Source organism: Agelaius phoeniceus, chromosome 16 (genome assembly GCF_051311805.1).
Source record: "Agelaius phoeniceus isolate bAgePho1 chromosome 16, bAgePho1.hap1, whole genome shotgun sequence".
Lineage (NCBI taxonomy): Eukaryota > Metazoa > Chordata > Aves > Passeriformes > Icteridae > Agelaius > Agelaius phoeniceus.
Genome location: NC_135280.1, coordinates 13,452,820 through 13,473,764, shown reverse-complemented (window position 1 = coordinate 13,473,764; position 20,945 = coordinate 13,452,820). Strand labels below are relative to the sequence as shown.

Here is a 20,945-nt window from a genome sequence, read left to right as displayed (position 1 = left end):
CAGTCATCTGTCCTTCCTTTTTTTTGTCCAGGGAAAGAAAACTTGATCTGATTTTTGTCTTAGATAATTGTCTTAAGACAAGGATAACACTTGCCTTTTTCCACTGACTGTAGAGTAGGCCTGGAAGAGTAGTTTGAGCTACAAACCCAAGTTTTAGACAGCTGAAGTGAGGTGAAATTCATTAATTCCTAGATTTAAGAGTGATTCACTCCAATGAATAGAATGGCAATTATGTAAAACACGAAATACATTTTTAATTACCTACTTGAAAGCTGCATTAAAAAACATCAGTGACAAGTTAAAAAACTTAGGGAGGAAAAAAAAATTCAAACTCCAGCAGCAAATAGAGAGAAATGGAAGTTTGAAGGGACAAAAGCTAAATTAATGACTGGATTTCTGAAACAAATAGGGCAAAATGCTTTTTTAGAGACAATGCTGAAAGCAAGGCCTGATTTCTTGATGGATTTTTTGCTTTATTTCTTCACTGTTTGTAGCTTCTGGTCGATGATCTGCTGGTGTACAATGGGATTCTGGACATGGTGAGCCATGTGGTGTCAGGCATCCTCCCCACGTGTGACCCTGTGGTGCCCCACCACACCATCCTCTTCACGGATGATGAGAGGATTTGCCACCAGGAGAGGAGAGCTGTTATCAGGTATGGGGCTGGCTCTGCCTTGGCACAAAGAATCTTGCCTTTAAAAACTGGTTTGATGGGACTGATGTCAGCAGTTTGCTGAGGAAAATTCCCTTCCAGAGCATCCCTGGCCTCACTTAAGGAGGAATTAAGAGATTTTTAGATGTGAGGATCAAATTACCAGATTTGTTTGCAAGCATCTTTTAGCACTTCCTGGTGTTCGTGATTTATGTTTACAGCTGGTTTCATGAAAGGCTGTAAACACAAAATTAAAAAGTTGGACTTCATTAGAGAAGGATTAATAAATCCCAATGTTATTACATAGAGGGGGAAAAAATAGAAAGTTCATGAAAAAACCAAGCATCAAAATTAAAGAAAATAACCTCCTCTGATTTGACACAAATGCTAATTAAGAAGCCAGAATTCTACTATTTTATAAACAGTCTAAAATAATGAACTTCTAAAATGAGAAATGAATTGCATTTGGGGGAATGATGCTTTAAAACCACTAAGTTGGCAGTCTCATGGAGAATGTGATGAAATGCAGTGAAAAATGCACTTACATTTAGAAGGTCAGGATTGGTAGGATCTAAAAAACAGTCCCTGGCAAGGAAAGTAAGGATTTGAAAGAATAATTTATTTTAAATGAGATTGAAAAGTAAAAAAATGAAAGCTTATAGAAATGAACACTTTCTTACATGTTGGACAGCTGACAAATAGAGGGTTTTGCACATGCATCACTTGGAAAAAAAAGGGAAGTTTTGCATGGATAAATGGTGTGTGATCCCCCAGAAGGATATTCAAACATTTAGAAATAAGCAGAAGGGACATGAGATGCTCTGAATAAAGACAGAAGTTCACATTTGCTTGCAGGGTTTGTTTTCTTGTGCTTCCCTGAAGCATTGGCTGTTGGCCACTGCTCCTGCCAGAGGTTAAATAAATGATTATTGTTTGGATGTGTTGTGTTGGACTTGTGTTTTTGTGTGAGTGGCTGTGTTGTCATGGTAAAAATTGGAGGTGAGCAATTTCTCAAAGTGAAAAAGTCACTGAAATGAAAACGCCTTGAGGAAATGAAAGTTTTGAGAAAATTTTCAGTGGGATAGAAAAAACAGGAGGATGGGAAATGAACCTTTCCTTTCCTCAGCTTCAGATCTTTCTATGAGTAAAATTATTTTATTGAAACCAGGGAATCACCAGGTGTAATCACAGACCTTTTTTACATAACTTCCCTTGCACATATTTATAAGACATATGTCCTTTGATCTACTTTAAAGAGGAGTTTTTGGGGTCACAGACACTGCATGGTCTCTTTTCCAGCTGAGAACATGCTGAGCCTCTTCTCCTCCACACTCCTGGGCAGGAATTTTTATTCCTCTTTCTTCCCAGCCTGCTCTGCAATCATCTTTTCTCTTTTTTTTCACCTCCCACCCTGCTAAAATACAGGGTACTCCAGCAGCAATGGAAGACATGCTGGATAATATCCTTCATTTTCAAAATGCTCTGGAGCTTTTGGATGCTGTTTGTGATGCTGGCCTGTTCTCTTTCACATGGCACTGTTGAGGATTTTATGAACCTGAACTTGAGTCTGATATTATCATCAATAGTTTAAGTTTTGGTTTGCTTCATTATTGGCTCTTCTGCCTCACTCTGACAGTTTGAGGGACATTAAGTTTTTCTTCAGAAATAGAAAACCATTTTGTGCAAGCCATTTTTCTTTTCTTGCAAAGGCACAAATGGTTTTTTTTTGTCTATGTGAAAGGGAGATTTTAATAGTGATGTTTTCCTTACCTTTCAATTCAGCTCATGTTTTTTCATGTAATTTGTTTATTTTAATTTACCTTTGAAGTTATTACTTTTTTCCCCAAAAAGAAATGGTTAAAATTTTGTAAGCAAAAAAAAAAAAAAGCCTGCAAGCAAAACTTGTCACAGTAAATGAATTTTGTTTAGTTCAAAAAAGTTTCAAATAGTGCTCTTTCAGAATTAGAAAGCAGTGTGGAAGTTCCATATGAGGATTTTTATACCCCCTTTGTGCTCTGATTTAAAATCTCTCTTTGCTTTGTGGTTCAAGCTGTGTAGGCAGGCTGGAAAATTGTAGAGTGAATATGATATTTATATTTGAATGTGTGCCTGAATGAATGCCACTAATTAAAACTGGCAGGAAATCCTTCAGGTGGATGAGGACAGGATAATTCCTGGGTGGGTAACCCTGTGTGGTGTGGCTGTGCTGTGGAGCTGTTGAGCTTGCAGGACTCCAAACATCCCTTCTTTGGTATCCTTGTCCATAATTTTCACTTATAATAACTCTCATAATTTTCCCCAATGTTGATGATTTTGGCCCTTGTACTGATTTCAATCTTTTCAGCAATCATGTGGGGGATCAGGATGTACGAATGATGAATGAAAATGAGATTGTCACCAGCAGCAAAAAGAAACAAGTTGTGGCTGATCCGGGTGAGTTCTGCCTTCCACATTTTTCTTCTGCTCAATTCCTGCAGACACAGTGTGGATAATGAGCATTGTTATAGCCCTAAACTGGGAAAAGTGGGAAGTCTTAATGTATATTTAGCTCTGCTTTTTCTGTCATAAAAAGACAAACTGCAAATTTCATCATCTGGTGGGTTTCTGCTCTGTATCTAAATCTGAAAAGGGATGATGTGGTTGTGGCTCACAGCACCACAACTGCAGAAATCCTCAGCAAAGAAACTGGCTGAAGAGAAATTGGAAATGGCTGTTAATTGTGCAGGTTCATTGATAGCTTTTGGAATAAAAAGCTTTTGGAATAAAAAGCTCTTTGCATCCCCACTGGCCTTTTAAGCAGCTTCAGAGATGGTTCAGATGTGTCTGAGAATCAGCTGCTGGTGGCTCTTGAGCAGACCCAGAATCAGTGAGTGTAACAAGGGGGGAGCCCTGTTGACTCTCTTCCTCCCACTGTCTTTCTGGTTGGTCTTTTTGCTTACAAAGTGATAATTAAAAAGACAACCTCTCTTTTTTCCCAAGGAGAAAGACTAGATTGTATTTATAGTCTGAAGAGTACCAGTCATTCATTGTAAATTACTCAGAATAGCTCCCTAAATACATCTCAAATTCTCAGCCAAGCTGGTATATTCATGATTGGTTTTCTCTCCTGAGCATGACACTTTCTCCAATTAGTTCTCTAGAAAGTGTTACAGATATTATTTGATGGCTTTTAATAACAGTTCTGTAGGAGAAGGATTTGAAATACCATTGCCTATGAAAAAATAGCTTGAAAGTTATTATATTGAACAATACTTGTCAAAAGTATCCTGGACATCTCTGTGCCCCCTGGAATGGCATCCTGGCTTCCAGAGCAGACCTGTCCAGTGAAGAACAGCTGTCATTGCCATGGCCATCACATCTTTTCCAGCACTGAGGACAATGAACCTCTGAAGTCACCAGCTGAGGGTGCCTGTTGCCCTCTGCCCCATGTCCCCTCTGCAGTCCTGGCTGGTATCAGCCACAGAGGGTGTTGATAACACAATTATGGAATGATTTGGGTTGGAGGAGACCTCAGGGGGTTCCCTTCCTGAGGGAGGGTCCAGCCTCCTACTCAGGACAGTGCCAACCCTGAATTCAGAGCAGCTTGCACAGGACAGGAATTCCATGGGACTGTGGAAAAGCTGGCACCACTGAGAAGGGCAGCTCTGCTTCATTCTGGGGTGGAAAGAGAAATGGGCATTTTTGTTCCTCATTTTACTCCATGGCTTCACTGTTAGTCCTAAAGCTGCCCCTCATTTTCCTCAACAGCTCTGCGCCCCAAAACCTGCATCAACGAGAAAGGGCTGCAGAGGAGGAAAAGATAACAAGGACAGTCCTGGATGCATCCAGCCCTAAGGAACTGCACTCCAGATCTCCAAAACATGCATATCCAAATGGAAGATTTTCTATGCCTGCTGCTGCTGCTGCTGAACCACCTCCTCTTGTGAGAGGCAGTTTTATATGCTACAGGAATTTTTTTTCAGAATGAAATCTGAAGCATGAATTCAGTTTCCTGGGGTTTTTTTTTTTGTCATGATCTGTCTGAATTTTCCCCCTTATCTCTTAATTGAAAATCCAGGGAAGAAGGAACATAAAGGAGAGAGTGAGAACCTTTCTGCTGACAACTGTTCTGCCAAGTACTGAGAACTTGGGTTAAGCAGGATTGTCCACAGGTTTTTAGATTATTTCTAAAGCTTTTATTCTTAAATCCTAGCTGGATGATCACAAAGATCCTCACTGGAAGGAGGTGTTGCTTTATTTCTGATGCCTGTAAATAGTTCTCAGGGAAATGCACTTATTAGGGGAAATACTCTTTAGCTGTCTGTCTCTGGGCATGTTTTGGTGCCAGGGCTGTCTGCAGGAGCTGCCACTGTTTCTGACACCTAGACAGGTTGCACTGGGCTTGCAGAAATGTGATGGATGCTTTTAGGAAGTAGAGATCAGGAAGTGGCTTTATCAAGGTTTAATAAGTGCATTTCAGCTGTCACCTTTTCATGTTTTGCAGTGAAATAATTATTTCTTTCATCATTTCACTACCATGGAGAAATCAAGTGAGGTGTTTTGCCTGGAGTGCCATTGACAGGCGCTCTGCACATCCTTCAGAGTTCTCCTGCTACAGAGCAATGTTTTTTCCTCCTATTTTGCCTGAATTTTTATGAACAAGGAGGCCATGCCTCTGTGCTGCACTAACCAGATGTTGCCAGCAACAGATCATCACTTCTGAGAAATGGTAAATGCCTTTTAATTAGCTGAAGGTAAGGAGAGAAGTACATTTTTAAACAAAAATACCCTGCACATGTAGTCATTTAAATAAAAACTCTAAGCAAGTAAATATGCTGCAGGATTTGCTATGCAAATGTACTCTGAAAACTTGGTGTTTGTGACAACCTGTAAATCTCTTCCATGGATTCTCATTTAGAACTTGCTCATTGCTGTGATTCTGTGATTGTTTCCAGAGAGAACTGAATGCTGAAGTCAGGATGTGCTTTTTCATCTAAACCAGAGATAGTGGTGCAGCTCAATTTGGAATCAAACTGTGCTGCTTCCTTTCTGCCCTGTCAGGAGTGTAATATCTTGTATATTTGCTTATTAAAACTTCACTGCTGTTGCCTGAGCTGAAAGGACAAAAGATACCAATGCATTTCCCAGGTTTCTGTGTACTGATGGAGCTAAAGAATTTATTTTGTACTAAATACAAACTACCTTACTTTTAAATGGAAAATAGTGTGTGTGAGTACATTGTACTTTGTTTAAGGGCTCTTCCCAAGCTGCACTGACTATAGAACCCTCTTGTTCTGAGAACTCTCCCCTCATTTGTTTCTGGTGTGATTCTACCAAAAAACCAAGTGCTAATTTTTGCTCCAAATCATATAACAGGCAACTCCAAATGAAAAAGAGGAGGAGCTGAGAGGAGGGGTACTGGAAGGGCTCAGAGCAGATATAAATGTCTGTGTTTGGAAGGGGAGAGGTTGTAGCAAGGTTTTCAAGGCTTGAGGCACAATCTCAGATTTGTCATGTAGGCAGCCTCTGGATGGGATGGGGCCTGTCACATTGTTTGTTCTTCTGAGAAAATTGCATTGGATGTGCAGAGAAATGAAACCTGCTGTTTGCTGGCACTGAACAGCATCTCTCTTATTGATCTGAAAAGGTAAGAGGGGGAGAGGATTTCCTGTGCTCACCTGTCTGCTCTGGATCTGTCTGGAGCATCTCAAGTCCTCCATGGTGGGCTAATGATTTTTCAACCCTGATGCTCCAGTTTTGGAAATTATTGCAAACTATTTCATCAAGCTCTGATGGGTCACAGTTTTCTCTATGTTTCCCTGCCACCAAGTCTTCCTCACCTCAATTGGTGACTGCAGCCAATTTTCAACACCTTCTGCCCCTGGAAATCTGTATCCAGTGCAGCTGGGCTGGCATCTGCCACAGAGTGCAGTGGCTTCAACATTTCCATCCTCTCCCAGCTCCCTTGGACCCATTCAGATTCCCCACAGCTGCCACATTGTGTGGAAAGACCATGATAGTCTTGAAAATATTTTAAAAGATTGTCAAGCTGTGGAACATCCTCCCCTGCAGTGTCTGTGTGTGAAAGAAGGGTTTGCCAGCCTGCTGTCTGGGATGCCAAAAACCACCAAGGCACAGCCTCATGGACTCCTTGGTTCCAGGCTGTCATTCTAGAGAGCAGCAGAATGTTTAGAAAATACTTCATTCATCTCTGTGGGGTAGGAGCTGTCAGTGTTTGCCCTCCTAATTGGAGCTGAGATGTAATGACCCTTTATATAACCAAAGATAATTAAGAGTCCTAGTCAGCCCTATACACTCAAACATAGACACTTGACTCATTTCTTCAGTGAATCAGGTTTAAAAAAAACCAGTTTATTCAATTTTTCACCTTTTTTTTTAACTAACTCCTCACAAGTACATTCATGTCAGACTGGCATTTACAGGAGGGACAAGAGGAAGAGTAAACATGCAATCAAGAAAATCCCCACAGAGCTCTTGAGTCAATGTCAGGCACAGTTTCATCAGGAGGAATTCAGCAAGGATGTGCCCAGTAACATCATTTGACATTGTCCAAAACACAGCAAAGGAAAAGGAAGGATTTGTAGGAATTCTTGCTGAAGATATTGATGTAAATTAATAAAGTTTCACCCAATTTCAATATCTGGGCCCTGCAAAGACTTTCATGCTATAGTTGCTCACCTTTACCTGTTGTGGTTGGATTTAAAGGGCTTGGATCAAGATAACGGAAATCAATTTGTTTGTCCCACAGTGACACTGAGAAGGGCAGAGGATAAAGAAATAATCTGTGAGGAAGTACATGCCAGGCTGCCTACTTTTAGATCTGGAAAAAGATATTTTTGTCAGTGTTCACTCTGTAATCTGAGATGCCTGGGAAAGCCTGCAACTTTTCAATTTCTGCCTCTTTGTGCTTTAATCCAGGAACATTTAAACAGCAGGGAGAGGCACCTGTCCATGGAGAAGGGAGCAAGCAGTGGTGCAGGGTGTGAAAGGCAGCCCAGAAGACGTGGAAACCTGTGCATTCCTGAGTCAGGACACATCCATGGGAGCTACATCCAGCAGCTGAATGAAACTGAGCCCTGCTCATGGCTTGGGCTGCCCTGGGCCATGAATGGCACTGCAGCATCCTGCTCAGGTGGTGCTGCTCTCTGTAAAATCTCCTGCTCCTGCTGCACTTGTGCCCTGTCCCTGCTGTGTCACTCCCCTGGGCATGCCCAGCCCTGCCACACCAGGGCTGTGGCACTGACAGTGCCCTTGAGGGACTGGGCTGGGGTCTTGGAACACCCTGCAATGGCCAGAAACAGGAGCTGCTGCCCAGCTCTGAGGGGGAGAGCAGTGCATGAAGGAGGCTGAATGAATGGAGTCTTGAAGCTTTCTGAAGTTTCCAGGAAATGCTCATTTCCCAGCAGAAGTCAGGCAGGAGCACACTTGAAGGGCTGTATTGACAGCTGGGCTCTGCCACGTGCAGGGGATGAAGTCAGCTTTCCTTTGATTGACTGTGAGAGAAGCATTCCCCTTTCCCTCCTGCTCTCTGCTGTCCTCCCTGCTGGATGCAGCTCCACAGCATCCACTGCTAGGAGCCCAAACCTTGTCTAGGGTGCCTTGGGCTGCCCTCTGTGTTCTAGGGCTGCTCATCCAGGAGGCTGAGCTCCAACAGGAGCTGCTCTTCTGCTCAAAGTCACTGAAGCAGCCAAATCTCTTCCAACATTCTTCAAGAAATGTGAATTACAACAGACACCACGAGGTGAGGGCTTCACCATTGTCCTTCACCAGGTACTGAAACTGCACCCTGCACCATCCTGGGTTCCCTTTTAGCTTTTTTCCCATCATGACTATCCTTTAGCTGTTTCATCATTAGAAGGTCAATTTGTCTGCCAAAACCATTCTGAAAATGCTGCTCAGAGTCACTGTTTGCCTTGCTGGTGTGACCACCCTGTTCCACTCTCCAGACACACATGCTCAGATGTGCTGCAGGATTAGTTTAATTTCTTACATTTCCATAGGAAGGGCACTTGCTCTCAGATCTGGGTGTCCCCCACTCCTGTGTCACTGCACTGTGGCTCCTGTTTGTGTGGGGTGCCATTAGAAATTCACAGAAAGTGGCTACTAAGGTTAGCTATACAGCTAAAATGCTATTTCTGGGGATGGCAGGGCTGTGTTCTTGCTGGGCTGTTGTGTGCCCACAACTGCTGTAGCAGAACTGTTCATTTTGGGGGTGTCTCCTGTGAGGAGCAGAGAGGGAGCCCTGTGAGGGTGTTTGCTGTGTCTGCTCCCTCTGTGGGCTGGCCCTGCTGGTCAGAGCACAGGCAGGGAGGGACTTCCTGGCTCAGGGGCCTCTTTGCCCATTCCTGTGACTATTTGCTTGTTTGCTGAGAAATGACTTAGAGCCCATGTGAGACACAAACATCCCTTTATCACACTGCTTGTATCACCCTAATGGAATTCTGTCAGCTGAGGATAAAATGTGGACTAAGAAAGCAATTATAGAGTGAATCTCCAAGCTGCAGGAAGAGCTGAGAGATGGGGACCCAGTGCCCAGCTGGAGTAATTCCTTGTCCAACTGCCCTCTAAATCTTGCTGGGAAGAGATCAATTTTCCACCCTTGTCTGACAGCATCAGTTCCCTTCACCCTGGCTCAGGACCCTGTGAAGTGCTGCAGTGTTAAAGATCTGGGCCCAAAAGGAAACACTTGCAATTGGTGACTTCCTTCTTACTGACCTAGAAATTCCTGGAGAAGGGGGAAATCAGGCTGACATCTCTCTGGTGTTCCCTTCCTGAGCTGCTGCCTGAAGGAGAGGACTGAGCATCCCAAGGAGCAGCAGGGTAGGAGTTTCCCAGCCTGGAATAATATTGCTTCCAACACCCCATGAGCCTCCACCCATGGCTCACTGCTCTGGCTGTAATTAGGAGAGGAAAAGCACATGACCTGTGAGCTGCTCTCCCCAGGTGTCCTGGTTATTTCTGGAAGGTCTCAATTATGCAGTGAGACCACAGAGAGATCCTGCCTTTAGCTTTCAGCTTGCTCAAGGTCTCTTTGGGTGTGACTAAAATCAACTTGACTCTGTCCTGCTGCTCATGGGACTTCCAAAAATGCCCAGACTTTGTGCAGTTTCTGGAAAGAGAATGGACATTTTGGGGACTATAAATCCAAGGAAATATATCAGACAGGTAGAATTAGCTCACCTGAACTCCTCCCTGTAACATATCATAGAAACATTAGGAATGGAAAAGACCTCCAAGATCATTGAGTCCAGTCTGTGACTGATCACCACCTTGTCAGCCAGACCAGAGCATTCATAACTCCTCACTTACAAAAGCAGGCAGGTCTCTCAGCCAACTGTAAAATAAAATATCCAAAAGAATGATGGAGTGAAACAGCACATGAAAGAATGACAGGATTTTGTTGGCAGCAGTGTGGCAGCTGAGGTAAGGTCCTGCTTGTGCAGGAGGTACATGGAATGGAGCCTGGGGAGGACAAAAACAGGGGACAGGAGCAGATGTGTGCCTCAGGGAAAGTGCTGCCTGCATGGAGGAGGTGAAATGCAGCAGTGCTGGTGGGGATCATGGCATTTGTTGTTTCAGAGCTCCATTGCTTGTTTTCCTCAGCTTATCTGGATCTAACTGGGAAAGGAGCTTCACCCTGGTTTTTGACAGAACATTGTTCTGGGCTAAGCACGTGGAGGTGAAAGTGCTAGAAATAGCCAAGTCTCCTTCTCAGCAAAGAGCATTTATAACCTGAAAGTCTTGTGGCCCTGGAGGAGCCCGGGGTGGGAGCAGTGGGAGGGGGAGTTTTGGGTCTGGACACTGTACCTCAGAGCCATCATAAGGGCCAGGAAGAGACTGGAACTCAGCTGCTGCCTCCTGAGAGTGTGAGCCCAGCTGGGAATTATGGACTGAACTGGTCTCCAGACTCTATCCCTGAAATGGTCTCCAGATGTGTTTGAGCTGGAGCAGATGTGAGGCAAATGCTGGGCTGCAGAGCAAGGGTGGTCAGCAGCAGGGCCAGGGAGCACAGAGGGAGCTGCTGTGGCTGGGAAGGTCTCAGGGAAATAAATGACTGCTCACCCAGGGGGACCATTGTGCTGGAGAAAGAGAAGGATCCTGTGGTAAATACAGTGAGCCAGGACAGCTGAGCCCTTTTATCTCTTTCACTGAGAATTCTCTTCTGCCTGACAGCGTGAGGTGGCTGCCACAACAGAGGTTTCTGTGTGAAACAAGCTGGGGAGAGGACTTTCATCTCGAGCAAGAAAGAGCTTTTATGTCTCATCAGAAAGGCCAGGGGCCAAGGGAGCCCCAGCAGAGCAGGAGGATGCTCTGGCCAGCCCAGGGGGCTGGGACATGGAGGGGCTCAGCCCTGGAATGCCCCAGTGGGGCTGTTCCTGCCTCTTATTATTCCTGGCTCTGTGCTCCCATTCATCAAAGGTTTCCCTGGCTGCTTTCTGCAATTACACCCCTCTTTTTTTTTAACCTTACAGAAGTCAGACTGGGTTACACAGAGCTTCAAGCAGTTTGGCCTGAAAACTTCTAGGGATGGAGGATGCAGAGCCTCTCTGGGCAATCTGTTTTAATACTTAACTGTCCTCATAGGGAAAAAGTTTTTCCTTTGGCACATAATAGCCTGTACCCTCCCTTCCCCCTGATTAAAGGCACAGATCAGCATGGATAAAACTTCTGGCATTGCAGAAAGGTCATCTCTGTTGTTGTCATTGAGCTGTGTAATAATAAATTCCATCTCTCAACTATAATTTCAGATTTGCAGATTAGCAGAAGTCCTATGATCCACCTCTTTCCTGGTATGCTGGAGACACTGCTAAAAATAGAGTGAGTAGCAAAGCTTCCTGCTATGGTCTGAGCCTAAACAGTGGTAAAAACTAATTTACAGAGAATGTCAGTTCTGGCTTGTTTCCAAAGGAATGTTTTGGGATGGCTTGCTGGATACTGGAAATTGTTTGGTAAGGATTCCTTGGTGAACAGATGAATCAAAGTGACATTTCCATTACCAACAGGAGATCTGTCTGTGGCCAGAATTCATGGGGAAGGATGTGGGATGATAGTATGACTTTTCATTATGTTTAATATTGTCAGAGAAATTGAATTGCCACTATTATTCATCTCTCTGGGGTAGTAACGTATCTGAATATTAACACAAAATGGGAGATCTGATCCAAACCCACTGACCCAGCAAGGCATTGATGTGTATTTTAATCACTCTCTTTGGGCCACTCAGATAATTTACTCTTCATTATAAAATGGCAAGGAGCTATGGTCTGCATTTCTCAGGGCAGGGCTGGGGAGGATCAGTGTCCTGTCCTTGTGTGAGCCCTTTGGGGTGTCCCAGTGTCACCTGTGCTCCTGGGGGAGCAGCATCAAGGCCCTCAGGACATCTGCACTGTTGTCACCTGCCTGTGGGCTGGGGATAAGTGCCCAGAGATGATTTATTGGGCATTTGTTACCCTGTCAGACTCTGAGGAGGGGAGAGGTCTGTGGGGGAGAGCTCCAGCTCAGAGTGGAAAAGAAATGGAAACTTTTACAGAAATGAATGGATAGGAAAAATGGAAAAGGGTCTCAGGAGGCACTTTCACCTTGGAAAACAAAGATTGTAGGTTTATTGTGAAAATTACTGAAGTCAGGTTGAAATGGAGTGTGCCAGGGGCAGTGGCTGTATAAATATATAGAGAACACATCATGTGGAGCAGCCTTTTAGGGAGGACTAATGGAGAAGGCATTACTGGTAATTAATGGCACTGCCCAAACCCTTGTGACTCACAATTCAGGCCAGATGATGCCTGTAATTGATATAAAGATGCAGACAGTTGCCTAAAACTTGCTGTGCTGTATTTTAAGTTATGAAGCAGAAGAGCTGGTGGACTTGTTTTGCATAAAGCATTTGCATTATGCAGGGATATTATTATTAACAGTATGAAGGGGTAACCCTTGAGGTCATAAAATGCATGGTTCAATGAGTGACTTTGACTGCAATTATGCATTAGAGATATTAATGAGAAGGCTGACAAATGAATTGGTGATGCATGTAGAACTAACCACAGCAAAGAGCCCTCCAAACCAGTGCTACAAAAAGTTTGCCATTTATCTTCTTTATCCACTGATGCAGATGTAAATTAAGTTCTTTTATTATTTTAAAAATGTTGTTGTTGTTTTTGTTGTTAGAAGTTTGTTTTAATTGCACTGGTTTCGTTTTTGCAGCACAGAGTTTATTATTCAGGTTTTTTTTACTGGAATTCTGTCTGATCAGAGGGGTTGGACAAGCTGACCTCCAGAGGCTCTTTCCAGCTGAAATTATTCTGTGATTCCATGAGCAGTGTGCATCAGGACCCTCTGTTTAACACAACTTCTCTGCTGAAGAATCTGCTCTGCCAACTGGAGCCACAGCAGGGGGCACATTAATAGGTTGCTTATTTAATGCAATCAATCAGTGCAAACTGCAGATTGCCTGAGGCTGGAAAAAATATTGTTGTCCTCACACTTCTGACCAGACATCTGCTCTGGGAGGTGACAGGGGGGAGGCAGCCTGTGCCAGGCTCTGAGGCCCTCAGGACACAGGCAGGATGGATGCCCAGCAGCCAGCATGGCCCTTGAATGAGTGTGATACTAATGACTCTGGACCCAGGCATGGCTGGAAAATAGCAAATGTAATGCCTGTAGTTAAGAGAGAAAAGGAAAGAAAGTAATTTGGTCTGGTATTGGGTCTTAGAGCTCGAGAATATGTGTTCAAGAGAAAAAAAAAACAGTTTAATGAAGAGTAGACAGAATGCAACATGGATTTAAAGGCTAATTTTTCACTGTGTGTCTGATTGCCTGCCCTGCCTGTCTCCATACAAGTGGAGGTGATAACATTTTGCAGAGAAGGCTTATTTATGCTAAGGGGCCAGGCAGGAGGGGTTGGAATCAGTGTGAATTGTCCAAGAAGAACAATGGCTGAATCTCTTTAACTGTCACAGTAATGGGGCTGTGTAATTGCTTTTCTGTCTGAATAGCGGGCAGCAAGACCTAGAGCCTAAAGACAGAGCAAGCTTGTAACAGGGCACATTCTGGCAAGCACAGGATGTTAAAAATCATGGCCAAAACATTGCTTTCAGGCCTGTAGATTTAAGACACTGCTGTCTTAGTTTGGTTGTGCTGACTCAGTTCTGTGCTCTGCAGGGAGAAGGGCTCTTCCTGCAGGTGTGGGCGGCCAGCCCTCACCCTCCTGTTGTGTTGGGAGTGGGTGAGAGCACAAAAAATAGTCTGGACACAGAAAAACTCTCAGGGATGGTGGGCAGACAGCTGTGCTTCAATCCCCAGCAAAACAGCAAGGGAAGCTGAGACTTGGGGAAGGATGAAAGGACTTGGTAATGCACATCAACAAGAGGAAAATGAGTTGAAAAGCAATGGATTTTTCTACCTGTATAGAAATCAGGGAAGGTGCCTCAAGCACAAGGAAATGGTCACAGAGATAATGCAGTAATTGAAGGCTGAGACATCTGCACAGAGAAGAGCTGCCTTCAAGGTATGAATGCAGCAGAGGGAAAGGAAGAATTGAGGAGTCTGTAAAGGACAGGTGGAGTGGGTTTGTCCTGCTGCTCTCTTCCCCTTCCCCTGAGCACTTGGGCTGCTGTGGCTGGCAAGGCTCTGAGACAGACTGTAGGGCTCAGAAGGTGCAAATACATATTATTATCATAATAATAATAATAATAATAATAATAATAATAATAATAATAATAATAATAATAATAATAATAATAATAATAATAATAATAATAATGTATAGAACTCTAACAAGACTGGCCAGCTCCAGCTGGATGCAAATACCCTGGAAATTCCTCTGGAATAGCTGAAAGCCAAGACTATCAGGGTAAAGGACCTGATGCACATCTCCAGAGTGGGTGGAGGTGATTCACAGTACCACTGACCCTGTGGAAGAAGACACTGAAACCTGAAAGGGACCCAGAACTGAGAGTATTTGACAGAACCCGCTCTGGTGATGTAAGGTTAATAAAAATAATTCATGGGCTTGTGCTGGATCTGAGGCATGAGGAGAATGAGACTAAAAGAGAAAATTGAGCATATTGTTTGATCTCATGAGCATGAGAAACCACAGAGCCTGTTCTCACAGGAACAAATGAATTAAGATTTTACAGGCAGGGAGGGCAGGCAATGCAACATATAAAGATGGGTATTGCTAAATGTGTTTTTGTCAGTGTCCACTGGAGGTTATGGAAAGCTCCAAAGAGAGACCTCAGAGAGAGCTGGGGCTCTGGGCTGCCCCAGAAAAATGAATGTGGAGCAGTGCCTGTGTGTGTTCTGTGGGAGCAGGATCAGCCTAGTCCCACCCAGGTCATCCAAAGGGACAGGTTTTCCTACAGGAAAGAGCCATGAAAGCAGAACAGGATGCAGAGGGTGTTTGTGTGAGACTCAGTGCCCAGAGCCTTCCATTGGCTTTGTGATGGTCCACCCTGGGGGATTTGCTCTGAGGGGACACTCAGAACATCTCCAGTGACTCCAGAGTGTCTCCATTGGCTCCCATCATCCTCCACAGCCCTGTGCCCACCTGTGAGGGAGCTGCCTTCTCCCAGTCCCTCTGGGGGCTGTCCCTGTCCCAAGGGCTCACACTGCACAGCCCTGGTTTTCCTGGGGGTACCTGGGGGTGCCAGCTGTGGCTCTTGGCTGCAGTGTGGCACAGAGGCTGCAGTGTGGGCAGTGCCATGCCTGTGTCTGCACAGCAGTTTGGAAGTGAAATAAATTGCTACCAATTTATTGGAGCAATCTATTTTATCTATTTTAAAGGGAGCTTCAACCAATGTCTTTGTGAGTGCAGCAGAGACCATCCTGCTGAAAGGGAGCTGGGAGCTCTGCACAAAGTCAGTGTCCCCACAGAGATGTGCCCAGCAGGTCCAGGGTGTGGCTGTGTTCCCCTCCCATCACCCAGGGTGTCTGGATCTGTGCTGGCACTGGGAATGATCTCCTTTCAGTGCGTTTGTAATTGGTTTTTTTCCTCCTCCCTGTTACTTTTGGAATAAGCTTTAGAAGTGGATTAGAGCCCAACAGAGGGGAAGGGGGGGCTGAACCCTCAGGTTGCCTCTTGCCCTCCTCAGGAGCAGCAGGATGGATGTTCTGGGGTGGGTTTGATGTGTTTGTCACACTGAGACCAGGGAAGTGACTCTTCCCAAGGAGTGTCCCTGACTCTGGGTGAACCAGTGGGGCAGGGCAGTGTGGCTGCCACTGCCACTGAGCAGCAAGGACATCCCTGCTGCCCTCCACTCCCACCTTTACAGAGCAGGCTGCAAGGCCAGGCCTGTGGAGGAACCTGGGGGACAAACTGTTCATGCATGGCACGGAGCTGGTTCCCAGATGGAGCTCCAGGGCTGTGTTCCTGTGTGTCCTCCTTCCCTTGGGACAGGCTCCATGGCACTGCTCACCTTGAGGGGCCCTTTCAGCTGGGTTAACACATCTGAGCTGCTCTGTCAGCCCAGTCCCCACAGACTGGGAGAGCTGCAGGTCACAGACCTTCCCCTGTCTCACTGCTGGGTTGGTGATTTAGGAGCACATGGCAGAGCATTGTACCCTGATCCCCATGACCTGGTTGGGCTCTCCATGGCTGCTCACCACTGTGCTCTGATTTTGTGCCCCTGAAACCAAGGATTCAGTTGGGCAGGGGAAGGTTTGAAATTCCCAGGTCTCATTCCAGTGTGCGTTCAGGTGGCAATGCTGATTGATTTGATGTGCAAAGCACTTTTAGACAAATAAATAAAAAAGAACAGGCACAATTTTCTAACAAGTAATGTCATTTAATGAATGATACACTCTAGAAAATAGAAACTACCCAGATGCTGGTTGGTTGGTTGGTCTGTTTGGGGCTGGGAGAAGGCCCTTGCTTGGACGTACAACGCCTTCGTGGGATTCTTTTGTCAGCATTTGTAGTTGCTGGAAACAAGGAAACGTCCATAGATTGAAAGAGACACCAAAGGAGCAATTGTTTTCTAAAATGTGGGAAGAGTGCAGGATGCCATCCCACTCTGTGTCACTGGGCAAGTGGCATGAGGGCTCAGAGCTCACCAACACCTTCACAGACAATCCTAAAGGGACCAACGGGACCTAGCACAGCCCAGTCCTCTGAAGTCACTGCAGACCTGGCTCTGCACAGCACCTCTGGGCTCTGCTGTTACTGCACTGCACTCTGGGTGCCTTTCTGCACGTGCTGTGTCTCTTCCCTCCATGTCTGGCTGCTAATTCCAGGGAATATGCTTTTCAGGATGTCACAGTAGACTGTGTACAGCTCTGGGTCTATGTTGGGCTTGGGCAGGGAGCAGGAGTTGCAGGCCTGCTCGGTGCCTGGGTGCTGTGGCCAGTAGACATCGCTGAAGAGGGCAGTGAGGATCTTGTGGGCAGCCTTGTAAGGGTCATCCTCAAACTGCACCATGGCCTTGAGCTCCATCAGGGTGTAGCCGTTGTACCTCTTGCTGTCCTCGGCCAGGGGCTGCACCGTCTCACCTATGTGTCTCACCTTCCACTTCAGGCATTTCAGGTCTTCCTTTACATCCTCTAGCTCTTTCTCCATGGCTTGGAATTCCTGTGTGGTTACAAATCTCCTGCCAAGGAAAGAAGTGGCAGAGACAGGGTGGAGTTCAGAGGCTCGGAGGAGTGGGGTGAGCTCAGCTTGCCTGGGCTCATAGCAGACAGTGGAGCTTTGGGGGGACATCCTGGCCATGTCACTGAGCACCATCCCCTGCTCTGCTCTGCTCTGCTCTGTCAGGCTCCAGGGGACAGCAGAGCTTCTCTCTGTGCTACAAGGGAAAGTTGTGCTGCCTCCTCTGGAAGGAAAGGAGGCACCTGAAAACTGTGCCCTGATGGAGGAGCTGAGGGTGACAGCCTGGCCCAGGTCTGTCATGAGGTCTGGAGAGCTCATGGGTATATGGAAATAGGGCATTTTGCTTCCTGGCTAACAGGGTTTAGTGGAAGCACAGGGTGGCTACTGGAAAACAAACACTGGGAACATCTGAATCATAAAAGATGTTTAACTTTTTTTATGGGAGGGCTTTTACTGATTCTATACCAACATGGGCTGTTTGAGGACTTAGACACCTGTGTGCTCTGGATACATACCTCTCATGATCAGGATCTTCCAGATCTGATTCAAACCCCTTTCCTGTATTCTTTAACTCAGTTTTAGAATAGCCAGGAGCCTGGGAACTCTCTTCAGGAGTCGCTGTTGCTGGAGGCCTTGTGCTTGTCCTGGTTGGGGTCAGTGTGTGATCTGAAGCTGAAGCTCGTACGTTTTGTGCTGAGTGAGGACAGAAGGTGGAGAAGGAAGCTGCATTGATCCCTGGGCTGACTGGAGAGCAGTCAGAGTATTGCTGTGGCTTGGCTGAGCTGGGTGTTAGACTGAGCCTGAGGCTGGCTGGGCGAGATGCTGGAATAGTCCTTGCTCCGAGTGGGCTGGAACACGATATTGCTAAATTTGTATCTCTTTGCTCAAGTGGTTGAGGGTTTGGTGATTCCCCTGGGGCCAATCTAGTGATGGAGGTGATGTCCAGCAGGGTTTGATCCTGAACCATGGAGATCTGGCTGGTTGGTTCTGATGAAAGTGAAGAGCTGCTTGATGTGTCGCTGGAAGAGCTTGACGTAGCGAATGGGGGGATTTTCTGAGCATTATGGTCACTCCTGTTCCTCTGCGGGCTAGTGACACTTAGAGCTGGGTGTTGTGAAGCCCTAAAGAAAGACAAACACACACTTTTTCCTCTGGACTGGGCTAAAGTCTTATAAGAAAATTTTAGGCCTATTTTGGGACAATTTTAAGCCTGTTTCCCACAGCTTCATTTCCCCACAGGCTGATTTCCCTCTCGTGTCTGTATAAACCCTCTGCTTCTCATGACCAGGAGCAAAGCATCTGAGAAAAAGGCACAGGAATTCAGGACCAGCTCCTCCCTGCTGCTGACTGAGCACATCTCAGCTGTCCTCAGAGTGAGAACCACTGGGACATCCACGTTCTCCTTCCCAAAAATCACACAGCTCTGCGAGAACCAAGGGTTTGGTGCTGGGGAAGGACAGGAAGGGATGAAAGCTGCTCAGATCATGGCTCTGAGAACACAAAAGCCTGGCTGCAGGTGGCCACAGCACCTCTCCCTGCCCATCCTGCCCAGTGTGAAGACCTGCCTTCCTTCCATGGGCCCTCATGCTTCAGTCTCCTGGGAGCACTGCCTGGGAACCCAGGGAATTAGAGGATGGCTAAATTTTTCTTAGTTTGTCAATACTGATGGCAAGAGAGGAAAATGTTTCACCCCTGTGGCCTGGAACTGTCCTGGCAGGTAGGGAATGCAGCTAAAAATGCTTTGACCTTGAAGGGGAACAAAGACAATCACTGTGCAGATCATGGTGCAGGATTTCTAACAGCCAAAGGACATGACAAGCTTTTGTAGTGATGCCAGGGACCAACTGAGTCTTTTTGTGCATCTGGTAAATCCTTGTGGTGGAAGGACAGCAGCAAATCCTGGTCTGGATGGGATGTGTGAGATCTGTGCATGAGGTCCTGTCCTGTGGCCTGAATTAGCTACACAGCCACTTCTCCTCCTCCTCCCTGCACTTTTCTCAGTGTTGGATGCAATTAAACACCAAACATTTAAGGTTCTAAAGAGCATGTCTCACACCTCTGGGCTTCAATAGGGTTAATTTGCTAAATCACAGCTTAATTATCAGGTCTAAATCAAATTTAAAGGTTTTATAATTGGAAATGCAGACAGTTACAGAGCTACTGCATAAAAGCAGAGCCTAAAAGGAATCATAAAATGGGTTATATAAAGGGCAGGAGAGAAAACAAGCTCAGATGTGTCCCAGGGAGCACCTGGGAGTGCCTTCCCTTCTTAACCTGGCTAAACAGGACTGGAAGGCCAGCATTGCCAGCTGGGCATGAGGAAAAGCTTTTTCACCCTGAGGGTGCTCAAACAGTGGGGTAGAGGCCAGGAGAGGTACTGGGATCTCCATCCTTGGGCATGTTCAAATCTAACTGGGCAAGGAATGAAGCAGCCTGATCCAGCCTGGGAGCCCAGGACTGGAGCAGAGCCCTCCAGGGTCCCTGTCCACACTCTGCTGTTCTGTGGTTCTGTATAACTGTGAAAATAATTTATTCTTCCCCCCATTCCCCTTTATCCTCTCACTTTTCTCCCCTCTGAGTTCCACCTCAGCATCCTTCTCTTCCATTGGAACCTCTGGTCCCACTGACTTTATGGTGCCTGCTGCAGGAGAGTCCCTGATGAATAGAAAGGGTTTTTTCCAGGAAAACCAGAGTTATTTGGCTCAGAGGGATTGCTGCCCCTTCCCTGCATGTCAGGGTCAGTAGCTCAGGCTTTGGACCATGGGAGACAAGAAAACAACTCCACTTTAAGGCAATTAAAACAAAAATGCATTTTGGCTGTTAAAATGACATGTATTTATCCTAAAATATCTCACCATGTCAAACTATCTGAACTGAGAACAATCCCCACCTCCATTCTAGGGGGGATAGGATATGCACAGTAAGGGAAAGGCTATTTGGGTGCACATACAGTCTGAAAGACTTCACTTCACATGTTTAGCAGTGTGGGACAGGGTTGGCTTTTGAGGGGGGTGGTTTGGGGAGTTTTTTGCATAAATCCAGGATTAGCTGTAGGAGATGAAGCATTTATTGAAAGATGCAATTTAAAAGAGTGACAGAAAGCACGTTTCATAACTAATCCCACTGAAATTTATATAAGAAACCTTTCAATTCACCTGTGCACTGGAGGAAACAAAAAATGTATTATAAACTGTCAGCTTATTTTGCTTCCCTTTTCCACCCCATAGTTTTTAGGAGCTGCCATGCTCCATACAGGACTGCATTTACTTTTATCATCCTCCTTATCTCGGAAGCAGAAAAACTGGTAGCTCAAGAAGCAATGTTAAAGCAAAATGTCAGTCTGGATGTTAGCAGAGGTAAATGAGGACAGAACTGAGACCTTTAGCTGTGGAATTTCCTAGTGGACAAGGCTTTGCCTGAAGACAGGAATGAGATTCCCACTGCTGTCAGTGCAGCCAGGCTGGATCTTCGACCCGTAACCATGGTGCTTTATCAGAGGGGATTTTTCCCCACTCGCTTTTTTTTCTACGTGGTGAATCACTATGAACTGAATAAATTACAGGAAGAATTGCAAGACCTGGAGTTGGAATCAATGCTGACATGAAATAGGCAGCTGATTGCAGCTGTCAGGTACCTCCACAAGGAGAAACCTTGGCTCAACTTTGAGCGACACTTCAAATGCGTCAAGCCCTTGTTGTCTGCCGCCTCCCA

At 45.6% G+C, this 20,945-nt stretch overlaps 2 protein-coding genes across 20 annotated transcripts in view; one reads left to right on the top strand and one right to left on the bottom strand.

Moving 5' to 3' along the window:
• The window catches only part of KATNIP (katanin interacting protein), a 56,890-nt gene extending 51,038 nt beyond the window's left edge, over positions 1–5,852 (top strand). For all 16 annotated transcript variants that reach the window (XM_077186765.1, XM_077186769.1, XM_077186768.1 and 13 more), the window contains 3 exons: positions 495–655; positions 2,997–3,085; positions 4,400–5,852. In XM_077186765.1, coding sequence (XP_077042880.1) covers positions 495–655; positions 2,997–3,085; positions 4,400–4,455 — 306 coding nt within the window. In that variant the 3' untranslated portion in view covers positions 4,456–5,852. The remainder of the gene's footprint in view (positions 1–494; positions 656–2,996; positions 3,086–4,399) is intronic.
• Positions 5,853–16,413: 10,561 nt separating this feature from the next.
• Positions 16,414–20,945, bottom strand: part of GSG1L (GSG1 like) — a 57,782-nt gene continuing 53,250 nt past the window's right edge. Inside the window, exons 6-7 of one of the 4 annotated variants that reach the window (XM_054643559.2) lie at positions 17,750–18,355; positions 16,414–17,235 (exon numbers count right to left, since the gene is read on the bottom strand). In XM_054643559.2, the coding sequence (XP_054499534.2) occupies positions 16,809–17,235; positions 17,750–18,355 (1,033 nt within the window). In that variant the 3' untranslated portion in view covers positions 16,414–16,808. Of the gene's footprint in view, positions 17,236–17,745; positions 18,356–20,945 lie in introns of those variants that run through there. The other 3 variants (XM_077186779.1, XM_054643560.2, XM_077186780.1) reach the window with 3 other exon arrangements.